Below are 12,205 nucleotides of genomic sequence, written 5' to 3' on the forward strand. Positions count from 1 at the left end.
ACCAAAAACATGCATGTTAGGCTGATTGGTAACTCTAAATTGTCCCTAGGTGTGAGTGAGAGAGTGAATGGTTGTTTGTCTCTATGTGGCCCTGTGATGGACTTGCGACCCGTCCAGGGTGTACCCCGCCCCTCGCACAGTGATTGCTGGACATGGGCACCAGCGACCCCCGTGACCCAAAATGGAATAAACGGGTAAAGATAATGGATGGATGGATGGATGTATATATGTATTTGTATATATGAATACTAAAATAAACTACTTACTACTTGTACTACTATTCCTACTTTGTGGTTTTTCACTTATCACAGGTCTTCAGGGTACAGATCCCTTGTGATAAACAAGGGACTACTGTATTGAAATATAGCGAAATTTTGATAAAAAATAACTCAAACAAAAACGCAATAAAGTTTTGCTCATTCGGCGCACACAAACATTGGACACTATCTGACGTTGCTCACAATCAAGATGTTAAACCGAACATGACCCCGTGAACTTCAGTCTCTGTAAATAAAGGCTCCTGACAGATTAGCAGAATTCATAAACTATCAGTGTCGGAGTTTGTTACACTGATCAGGAGGTCCAGTGGGTCCTGTTCCAATATCATCAACCAGAACCTGTGGGGGGGATTTGCAGGGAAATCCATTGGGGTAATATTTCTTCCTTTGCACAGAATGTCAGGCCATCGAACAAGCTTCTTCTATGATTTATCTTACTGATGCACATGTTGTGGCACAAAAAGGCTGGACACAGTTCAAGCTCAGTTTTTGGCAAGATCTGTATCCATTCAAGGCCGCCTACCAGTGTCCCTGCAACACAAAGCAGAAGCACAAACAGTGTGAGGTGGTCACTTTTGATTTTACACTCATCACTTACCGTATCACGCAATAAAGACACCTGTTTTAACTCTGAGGAGCTGTTAGGTGATAAACCAAAAAAAGTTTAAAAATTGCAATACAAACTAATATAAAATTTTTCTAAATGTTCTTTACATAATGTACCTTGTAAAATCCTCAACTTTCTTCTTCCAAGACTGTATCATGATTAGAAAACCCCTTGATGCTATTGTAGGTATAGGCAAACCCCGGCCCGCGGGCCGTATACGGCCCGTTGGGCATTTTAATTGGCTCGCCGAAATTGTCCAAAATTTGGACAATAATAAAAAAATATATATATTTTTTATACTTTATTTTTCAGGTGTGCTTAAGCACCCCCAAAAAGAGGTTAAAATCGCCATTGGTTCAAATTATATTTAAAAACCTGAATTTAATAGGGGAAAAAAACTGGTGTCGTTTTACCTGTAGTTCCCGCATTTCCCCAGTAGAGGCGCACTACTAGAACTCAATGTGGCCCGCGAGTCCGAAAGTTTGCCCACCCCTGGGTAAGATTAAAAGGCAAGGTTTATTTGTACGAACGCATTGTGTGTAAAAGGTTTTTATATTATCCATGTGTAAAAAAAATAATAATAATCTTAAATGTACATTGTTATTAAAGCTGAAAAAGCTGGAATTGCAACATATCCCTGATGGAAAAAAAATTAAATGCAAACTTTAAACTGCGTTGCAGGTTTTCTAAGGCTGATTGTGTATGGATATGGGTGTTCATTCTTCTTTTTTAATCTTACCTAATTCTATGAGTGGAAAATTAAACATCTCATGTGTGTCGGCAATCATGATTTACCAAAGTAAGTGTCAGGCTGCTGTAATGAAACCAGGGATTAGACCGGTCTCTCTGGAAAGATTCTTCTCTGGATTCCCCCTTCGAATGTTACAACACACCTAAAGTTTTGACTGCAACCTAAATCGCTGATTTTAAAGCTTGACTGCATCCCTCATCACCTCTCTCCTTGTCTCTTTCTAATTTTCTCGCTGTCCCCCTCTCCTTCATGTCTTTTTTCTTCTTCTGCCTGTTTTGCCTGTATGTCCCCTCTACCTGTCTTCTCCCCTTCAGATGTGCTGGAAGGTGGCTCCGGACTAGGCACTGGAGCCATTGTAGGCATCCTTGTTGTTGTCTTCTTCCTGCTGTTGGTTGCCGTGGATGTCACTTGCTTTTTCCTCAACAAGTGTGGGCTCCTTATGTGCATCGCTGTTAACTTCTGTGGGAAAGCTGGACCAGGGGCCAAAGGCAAGGACATTGAGGAGGGAAAGGCTGCATTCTCGTAAGTATTTTATTTATCTTTTTACTCCTGTGCAAAACTAACGGGGAAGATATTGTCTTCATTTCCTGAGTCGCTAACCACACAAATTGTACAATTTACATTCATGTTTTCTGTGAGGGGGAAAAAAGCAAGAATATGTTGTTTAAAAATATATTTTAAGTTTATCCCTCTTCCTCCCATAGGTCGAGGTTGTGTCTTGTGCATTTTGCAAAAACACTGGTTAAATAATTAAAACAAAGATGGATGATGTTTTAATTAGAAAAAGCAAATTAGTATTTTAAATTTTAATTGTATAAAATGAAACGGAGAGGTACAGTGCTGTGCATAGAGAGCAGAATAACAACAAAAGAGCAGGAACACGTCGACTGTTTCTCTCACCACATAGCACACACAAAACCTACAGAACCTCAATGACCTACACAAGACAAGGTCAGTGAACAAGGCCAGCCTAGTTCTGGCAGATCCTGATCACCCTCTCCATGGTGAGTTCAGGTTGCTTCCATTTGGACGCAAGTATCTGCTGCCCAGATGTACTGTAGGATGAGCAAAACTAATGTATCCCTGTAGTGATCAGGCTTCTCAACAAACATTGATGACTTCTATACTGGTATTTTAATATCTCAATGTCTTGTGTAGTTTGGATGTTTTGTGTGAAACAAATGGCCCCTTTGGGTTAATAAAGATTCTTGAACAGAAAAACCCGCATACAGTTTATCCTGATTCATGCTCAATCATCCAGGTAAACAAATCCAAAAAAGTTAAGTCAGGTCATCTGGATGGATTCTTCTTGGTTGAAACGTTTACATACCACATACAGTTAGTTGCGAAGTAATCACCCCCCACTCCCACCCCATTAGTAGTTTTGTGTTTTGTTGCAGTACAGTTTGGAGTTGTGTTGGATTTTTAATTTGATTATAAGAAATATTCAGGCGTACCATGTTGGAGAAACTGGCTTGCTGTCTCTAGTTTTTGGTCTTCTGCTCGTGTCTGATCTGTACAGTTCACACTACTTAACTGATAATTTATCTTCTAATTTTAGCTTTACAAATGGTTGTTTTAAAGAGAAAATGTCCACATTTTGACACAGAAGGTTATACCCCATACCTTTCCTGAATTCAGTAAGATTATTTGAGGTCCAGAATCTGTTGACATGGCAGACATTTCTGCTCTTATGAGACTCTATTGGTTTTACCTGCAGACTGTGTTGAGTTTTTATTATCAATAATAATAATAAACCTGATGACACTGAATCTGTCTGAGAGCAAAAATGGGGGTTTATTAGAGCATAATAGTGATCAGCCAAACAGCATTAAGAAAACTAGAAAGTTCCTGGAGAAACTTTGATGGGGACGGCGCATTTATTATTAAATTATTATTAATAATAAATATTAATATTAATTATTAATATATTGTCAATATATTAATTATTAAAAACTATTAATATATTTGATAATATATTAATATTAATAATTAATATTAAATCTCAAGTATTAATATATCTTATTAATATATATTGTTAATGTTATTATTAAAACAAATAATTAACAATTTATGTTAATTATTTTTACTACTTAATAATAATAGGTGATAATAGGTGCCTTCCATGCATGTTGAACCAAAATGGCTCCCAACGTTACTCAGTGTCTTTGAAAAGTTTTCTCCTATTCATTTCCTATGGGAAATTTGTCTTTTTCGTTAGCAAAATATGTCGCCATGGTAACGCCAATTGCCAATAAAAGTAATAGCACACATCTCAGAGTCGGTCCAGTCCTTTGGATAGAACTTTTGTGGGGGTCCACTTTGCGGTTTTGGCCACATTAATGTTTAAAAAGATACTCTTTTCAGGTGTAGAATAATAAGTGGGCAGTCACCAACTAGTTCCTGGAGTTGGAAAATATTGCGTCTTTGTTCGCAAATTACTTTGCCATGGTAACTTGAAATGCCAATAAAAGTAATAGCACACATCACGGGGCCGAGCCAGTCATTTTGATATAACTTTTGTGGGGGTAGACATTGTGGTTCGAGCCGCATTAATGGAGATAGAAATGTAGACTCACTTCCGAGGTGTAGAATAATAGGTGCCTGCCATGGCAGTCCCCAATAAAAATCAAACCACTACATTTGGCACCTCACGTTGGGCGGGTTGAACTTGGAGCTTATTTCAACAGTTCACAGCTGGCAGGGTGATATGATCATTTTATTCAGTGTTAACCTGTCCCTCCCTTTTGCAGCAAATAAGTAAAAACTGAATAAATCAACTAAAACCATTTTGTTTCATTTGAGGCAAAAATGTTTTTTTAAAAAAACAGAAAGAAATATGCAGAAAGGTCAATAATTAACTAATTAGCTTTAAGAAGGAACTACATTTTGTGTGAATTAATATTTTTAGAAAAGCATCACCCCACTCTTTCTTATGATGCAGCAGCATATTTTTTTCCACTAAATTGCACAAACTGATTTTTGATTTTGAATATTGAAAATCTTAAACATGTTATGAAGTTTGATTTTGAATTTCTTGTTTCTGTTCATTTCAGACAAATGTTTATCATAAAGAAAAGGAAAGACGACCCCTAAAAAATAATATTTTAAATGTCATCTCTGAAAATGCACGTTAGCCTTTGTTTGACTGAAAATGTGGTTAAGTACTGTATGTTAAACATTTTCCTCCCTATACATGCTTCGAATAGCAAATCGTGGCACAAACAGAATTGTGGAGCCGCGAGGTACTGAGATATTTCCCAGCTTTAGATCTCAACATGTCGCTCGCTGCAAGCAAACACTTTAAAGCTCAGAGCAATCAGAGAGCAGTGTGGCGATAACAGCAAAGCCCTCACAGGAAACCTGCAATCAGTGCTTGCAGGTGGATGAAGGCAAAGGATGATCAAATATTGGCTTGAGTGAATCAGTCGGATAGAAGATTTAACAGAAGAAAAGACAGTCCTTGCACGTTTGTATGTTTGAACCCATTTGTTTTGTACATGGCTGCTGGCTTTGTGTACTGAAGGTGTCTCGGTGTTTCGGGTGGAGATTTTGTCATTGTGTATGTAATGGGAGTTCTTTTCTTAAACTATCCGAGCGAGAGAAGCTCATGTGATGTCTGCTGATGTTTAGCAAACACACCTGCTAATATATTTCATGTTTTCCCACTTTCCTCCGACAACAGGAAAGATGAGTCTAAGGAGCCAATTGTTGAAGTGAGAACAGAGGAGGAAAACACTCCAAACCAAGAAAGAGTGGGTCCCACTGAGCCCAATGAGACCACTCCACTGACGGAGCCAGAGTGAGTTGTCCTGACTTATTAAACAGGGTGTAACAGCCATGTTTACAATGATAGTAGTCCAAAAATGATTATTATTTTTTATGACTGATGTCATTTTTTGAAAATGCCCAATTTATGCGTCTGATTTGTTTGCTTGTTTTGGCTCATAAATATAAACACGTAATACACGTAGGCCTGTCACAATAAACAATAAATCAATTAATTACATGATGAATGAAAATTATCAACCTCATTTTCATTTACCGGCTTTATCTTCGCGTCACTTTCTACTGAAGGCTCAACTCTTCTCTTCACTGACCCCTCCCTTTCTCTTTAAAATTTGTTTTAACCATTCAAAATTGCGTTTTTGGATCGTTTAAAGCAGCTAAGCTGAGAAGTTAAGCTACGAGCTAAGCTAACAGGCTGACCTCGGGAATAAACCTCCGTCTTGTCGACTGTCAAAGTTCACTGTTGAAATTTGTGCCTTCGTGTAAAAAGTTTTTCTCTGCAAAAAGAAGCTGAGAACTTGTTTACTGATTTTTTTATTTAAAGCTCTGTGTGAAAAATGCTATGCTAAAGAGCTCAACTCACCAAGCATCCGCCATGTCACCATTCAGCCCATGTCACGTCAAGGGCCCTCCCTCCCATTTTTCTTAAAGAGACACGCTGCTCAACTATCCATTCTTTGGTTCAGTCTTATATTGCCGTCAGGTGGTCAAAAAGGTATTACACGCCAAACAAATCAACATTTCTTCTAAAATTTGACATTATTATTAAATTTCAAACAATATTATTGTTTATCGCAATAATTTCTGAGACAATTTATCGCCCAGCAAAATCTGTTATTGTGACAGGCCTAAATAAACGTGCACATCACAATCAACTAAGACTGAGAAACAACAAAAAAAGTAATTTTCTACTGTTTATCCCTGGGGTTTGTGCTCAGTACACATTTTTGTTTTACCACTTACTGAAGGCTGGCAACGATTGCAGTTGCATGTAAGAGGTCACCCATATGTTTTGTCTAAGGCCCTGTTTACGCAACAACAATCCAATAAAAACAGATTTTTTTTCCCATTTCTATTAACACATTTATATGGAAACATTTTAATTACAATCTCTGTTTACACGGCAACGTGGAAATGGTGTAATTCCCCCACCACGCCACTAGTTGGAGCTATGTTCTTTGAAACTTGAAACTAAGTGTGCACGCGTTAAAAAATAAACGTTCTACCTGAAAGCTGCTACAACGGTTGAGATGGCAGAGAATAAAATCACTGTCAACTGTTGGACAGCCGTAGGCACAAACTATACTCTGGTATAGTTTTGTCAATAGTTTCTTCTTCTGTGGATTGTAGGAAGCCGTTATGTTTTGCCACATACTGCGCATGCGCCAGGGATTCCCTGACGGAAAATATCTATTTTTTTCTGTTTACACAATAACGGACACCAGGACATTTTTGAACCATTGCACTCTGGAACGCGTTCTCAAATTGTTCCGTTGTCAGAGAAAACATTTGCTATTTTCGTGTAAAGAACAGTACAAACGCAACAAAACTTCCGTTTTCACCCGAAATTGTTTTTGTGTAAACAGGGCCTAAAAGTAAAATTTTCTGTCCAACTAAATACAAGAAGTTCTGAAAATGATAATGTTGTTAACTTTTAACTTGACTGGTGCATAATGATCTGTACTGGTTAGTTGCCTTTAAGGGTCTGCTGATGTTATCCTGAAAAACATTCTGCTGTGAAAAAGCACCACTTTGTTGGAAGTTCATCTACAACAAAGACTGTATAGAGTAGAGTACCTAGACCTCAGACCATAACCCAAGAGTTGAAGCCAAAATGAGACCAACCCTTCTCTGTTGACCTGTTAAAGAACAGGACATTTCCCCTTGTTAAAAAAATACAACTTAGATATTTTTTCTGGTGTTGACTCCTGTTGATTTACGTGATGCTTCCCTTAGTGCTGTATTTTTAGATATTAATTTTACCAGTACATTTAGCTGTAAATAACACTGATTCACAACCCGGACAGACTCTGGTTCCAAAAATAAGGTGGCTCCCATGGTAACTCCTTTAAGATGGTATCGCACTGAGTTGGACCTAGTTGTTGAATGGCATTCATATGGGTTTCTCTTGAATGTGTCCAGAATGTCCTGCAACGTTTGGGGGGTTCTCAACTTTTTTTTATGTTAGCCGCAGAGGCACACAGCCCCATGGCGTGATTTTTGAACATGTTTGAAGAAATTGCGCAACAACAAATAGTCACAAATAGTTATTGTTAATAGCTATGTTTTAAAAGTGCCTCACAGTGAATAAAGAAGCAAGAGTTCCAACTGTATTCCAGATCAATCCCAAAGTGCCAACCTGCATGCATGACCACAAAACCATTTTATGAGCCAAGTCACTCCATTTTAATTTTATTTTTTGTTTTGACGCAGTAAATTTCCTCGTTTTGACTGGTCATGATTTTTTCTTATTTACTTCAATATGGAGGTTTTGTTTTCATGCTGTTATAAAAATTGGAAACTCTGCAGCCTAAATGAAGGGCATTAATGACTGTGTTACAGAAACAACACCGCCTACTGAGAGAGAGAGACAAACATGAATGAAAGCTATGAGCAACAACAGTTTAGAACCACATTACTTAAAAATCATAGGTCATTTGACAAAAAAAACATTAACACTGATTGTTTATGATGTTAACTTTTACTGAATCCAACGGCAACTTAAGTTTCAATTAAAGTTCAGAACCGTCAGATCCTGTTCAGGTTATGCAAATGAATTTAGACATAAACACTTTTTATTTCCTGCATGACCGAACATCTTGATACTGACGCATCTACGTTGTTTTAGTTTGCTGTCGGATTACGTTGTGTTTTTCCTCTACAAATATTTTGTTGCTAACATTTTCTTTACTTTTTCACTGAAGCACAGAAGCACTTACTCTGATTTTTTTTATTTTTTATTCCCTGATCTGTACTCTCCCTTTACCCTTTATTTCTCTTGGTCCACCTCCAACACCCCCCCGTTCTCCCCTCTTTTTCTTCACTACTTCCTGCCAAACAGGCCTGCTGCTGTAGAAACCCCACACATGGTGGTAAACTTACTACACTCCACTGCTTCTAACTCAGTAACTGAGAGTTATAGCATGCCACCGTGTAATCCTTCTAAAGAGAGCGCTTCCAGTCCAACTAAAGGGGGTCCTACCAAAGTTTCTCCTAAAACCAGCACAGCCACCCACCCTGGTACCCTTAAAGCTGACCCTGAACCTAACGTTGGACCACTGGTTGACCTTAGTGACACTCCAAAAGTTGTCCCTTCGTCCAGTCCAACACCTCCTGTGTTGGATGCTAATGCTGATGAGCCACAATTGCAGTGTGACTCAGGGAAAGTCCTGAACAGCAGCCAGAGTAAGGATTTACAAGTACACTGCTCGGCAAAGGACACCACCAATACCCTGAGCTCAGACTCCACCACATCAGCCCAAAATGAGTATGAACAACTTTATTTTGTGTTCTTTAAATTCTCACATCTGTTCTGATCAGCTCATCAGGCCACCATAAAAAGGACAAGTTCACCCTTAAATGCAAACGTTGCACCTTTGACTCCCACATGCACATTTATGCTGACATCAGACATGTTGATGAAAAATAAAGCTACATTGCAAAAGTAGAAAACATAATGTAAAAGGGTTATTCAGTTTATTTATATAGCGCCAAATCACAACAAAGTTGTCCCAGGGCACTTCACAGGAACATTCACGTACATAGAAAAGCCAATTAGTAAAGTTCTTTAACTAAAGAAGCCAGCAGACTCTTTGAATCTTCACTTTGTTGCAGTCTCCCATCCTGAGCAAACTCAATGGTGACAGTGGAAAGGAAAAAATCACTTTTAAAAGGAAGAAACCTCCAGCAGAACCAGGCTCAGGATAAGAGGTCATCTGCTTTGACTGGCTGGGTTTGAGAGGACAGGAAGGAGAGACAGACGAACACAGAATGGCAGGTCCAGATGTCCAGGTGTACCTGAAAGACAAAACACATGTTAAGGTTAAAAAAAAAATTACAAATACAAAACAGGTTGAGCAGAGTAAGTAAAGACAGTAGCAGTTGAAGAAATGTAGTCAGTTTGTCCTCCAGCAGTCTAAGCCTATAGCAGCATAATTAAGAGATGGCTCAGGAAACCCAAGCCAACCCTAACTATAGGATTTAGCAAAAAGGAAAGTCTTAAGCCCAGTCTTAAAACTGGACAATGTGTTAGCCTCACGGATAGAAACTGGAAGTTGGTTCCTCCCATTGGCCTCCCATTCTGTTTTTGGAAACTCTAGGCATCGTGAGTAAACCTGAAGTCTGCGAGCGAAGTGCTCTGTTAGTAAAATCCATCCATTATCTTTTACCCGCTTCTTCCATTTTGGGTCACGGGGGGTCGCCGGTGCCCATGTCCATAAATCACTGTGCGAGGGGCGGGGTACACCCTGAACAGGTCGCAAGTCCATCACAGGGCCTGTTAGTAAAATATGGAACAATAAGATCTGTAACATAAGATGGAGCTAGGTTGTTGAGGGCTTTGTAGTTTAGAAGTAGGACTTTGAATTCAATTCTGGATTTCACAGGAAGCCAGTGAAGAGAAGCTAAAACTGGAGAGATATGATCTCTCCTATTAACTCCAGTTAAGACTTTAGCTATTCTGTGCAATATCAAACCCTGCAGTTTGAAAAAGTTTACTCATGTAATTGTATTTAATTATGCAATTCTGAAACACAGGTCCACAACAAGGGTGAACAAAAACATAGTGGAAGCTTGAGTCATGTGATTGACCTGTAATAGACTGGTTGTTAGTGGTGTGCAATACAGCAACATTTATTAATTCTATACCAAGGAACACTGGGCCAGTATCATTGATTTTGACCTGATATGTCAGTCAACATGCCAGTTGCACGCTCCATCAAAACTTGCGACATCTGTGGCATCGTGCTGTGTGATAAAACTAAAGATTTTAGAGTGGCCTTTTTTTATTGTGGTCAGCCTAAGGCACACCTGTGCAATAATCATGCTGTCCAATCAGCATCTTGATATGCCACACCTGTGAGGTGGACGGATTATCTCAGCAAAAGAGAGGTGCTCACTGACACAGATTTACACCATGTTTTAGAGAAAAACTCCAGTTGTATAGGTTAAAAAAACTTCTTAGATCTTTGAGTTCATCTCATGAAAAGTGGGAGAAAAACAAGTGTTAACGCTTGTATTTTTGCTCAGTATATTTTTTGAAGTGCGCAAATGCATTGTGGGAAGCACGGGTAAAAAGCATTAAGCTGTTAAATCAAAGTTCAAACACCTGATTGAAAACATTTGAGGTACATTTTAGGTCAATCTGCTTAAGGACCATTTAAGGGTGGAACTTCCTTAAATGTTGCCAGATGCTGGCCATTCAGCTAAATGACATGGATCATTTAGGAGTACACCAGTGCATGCTCATCAAAATCCATCCTCCACCTGTTTGTGTTTTCACCCTTCTGAGCTTTCCACTGTCATAAAAATCAAACTAATTTTGTTACGTTCTCTGTGGTTTAATGGGTTCTGCTTGAAGCATGCTTTGTTCTTAGCTCACATCATCCAACAATATAAAAATGTATAACCTGGAGTCACCCAACATCTATTTATGTTTAGAAACATAAATAGATTAAAATATTGTAAGAATAACTTGCATTAAAAAAAATGGTTTGATATTTAAAAAATGTTCAAATTAATAATGATGGGATTTAATTAAAGTTATCGAAATATCATGTAATGATTTGAAAATTGTTGATTCATTTAATTACATAGGCGATGCACATTTATTGATTTGAGCACTCGAATCGATCATATTATGCCAGATTTATTCATGCAGGCCAACTTTAATCCACAGTTTTCAATATGTGAACAAAAATCTCTCACTTCAATTATTTCATTAAGCTTCACATTAAAAGAACATGGACATTTTTAATTGTACAAGATTAGGTAGAAATAATAGAAGCAGTGACGTGTTTTACCTTCTTGTTACTTCGACAGCTTCTTGGAATTTTGTCTAAATAACAAGCACAACTTTTGGGCTTACAGGGGATTATCAAATTATCTTTCATCATTAAATTATGTGTAAACAATTGGAAATATGGTGGACCAGTGGAAAACCGGGACTAGAAAGCAGCAAAAATCCAAAACGTCTGAGAGAAATTATATAAAACGTATGATGTAGCTGTTACGTCTAATATCAAAATAAAAACAAAAAAATAATAATTTCTACAAATATATCAATTTGTATTTAGGTTTGTTTAGAGATCAGTGCTCTAAAACATCTTGAAATTATCTGTGTAGAAAGTTATTGTGTTGTAAAAATAGTCTGGCTCTCACAATGTACAGTAGTCCCTCGCTCCTCTGCAGTTCGACTTTGGTGGACTCGCTCTTTCGCGGTTTTTCAAAATAAGATTGGACATGGCACACAACTGGTTGAATGATGGATGAGCATGATCGGCGTGGATTTTTTAATTTAAAATGAATTATTTTAAATGATTGAGCACCTGCTGCACCTGTGTGCAGCCCACAGGTGCACTGAGAAGCTCCCTCCTGCAGCATGTCATGATCTCTGCTCTCTGCCACCTGCCAGTGATTGCAGTGGAGAAGTGGGCGTGGCCGAGAGCTCTGGCAGGTGGCAGAGAGTGGAGATCATGACATGTTGTGCTCTTTTAGATTGTAGAGTTTAGAAACATTGTTTAGAATATTGCAAGAGTGTGGGAAGGGTTTAAAATGCCTTTT

The 12,205-nt window shown here is 38.3% G+C and overlaps 1 protein-coding gene across 1 annotated transcript in view; it reads left to right on the forward strand.

The window, feature by feature from the left end:
- ncam1a (neural cell adhesion molecule 1a) overlaps positions 1–12,205 on the forward strand; it is a 345,049-nt gene that overhangs the window by 328,042 nt on the left and 4,802 nt on the right. Inside the window, exons 18-19 of the mRNA XM_037687811.1 lie at positions 1,951–2,158; positions 5,322–5,438. Coding sequence (XP_037543739.1) covers positions 1,951–2,158; positions 5,322–5,438 — 325 coding nt within the window. The remainder of the gene's footprint in view (positions 1–1,950; positions 2,159–5,321; positions 5,439–12,205) is intronic.

Source organism: Nematolebias whitei, chromosome 14, assembly GCF_014905685.2.
Source record: "Nematolebias whitei isolate Nwh7 chromosome 14, NemWhi1, whole genome shotgun sequence".
Taxonomy (NCBI): domain Eukaryota; kingdom Metazoa; phylum Chordata; class Actinopteri; order Cyprinodontiformes; family Rivulidae; genus Nematolebias; species Nematolebias whitei.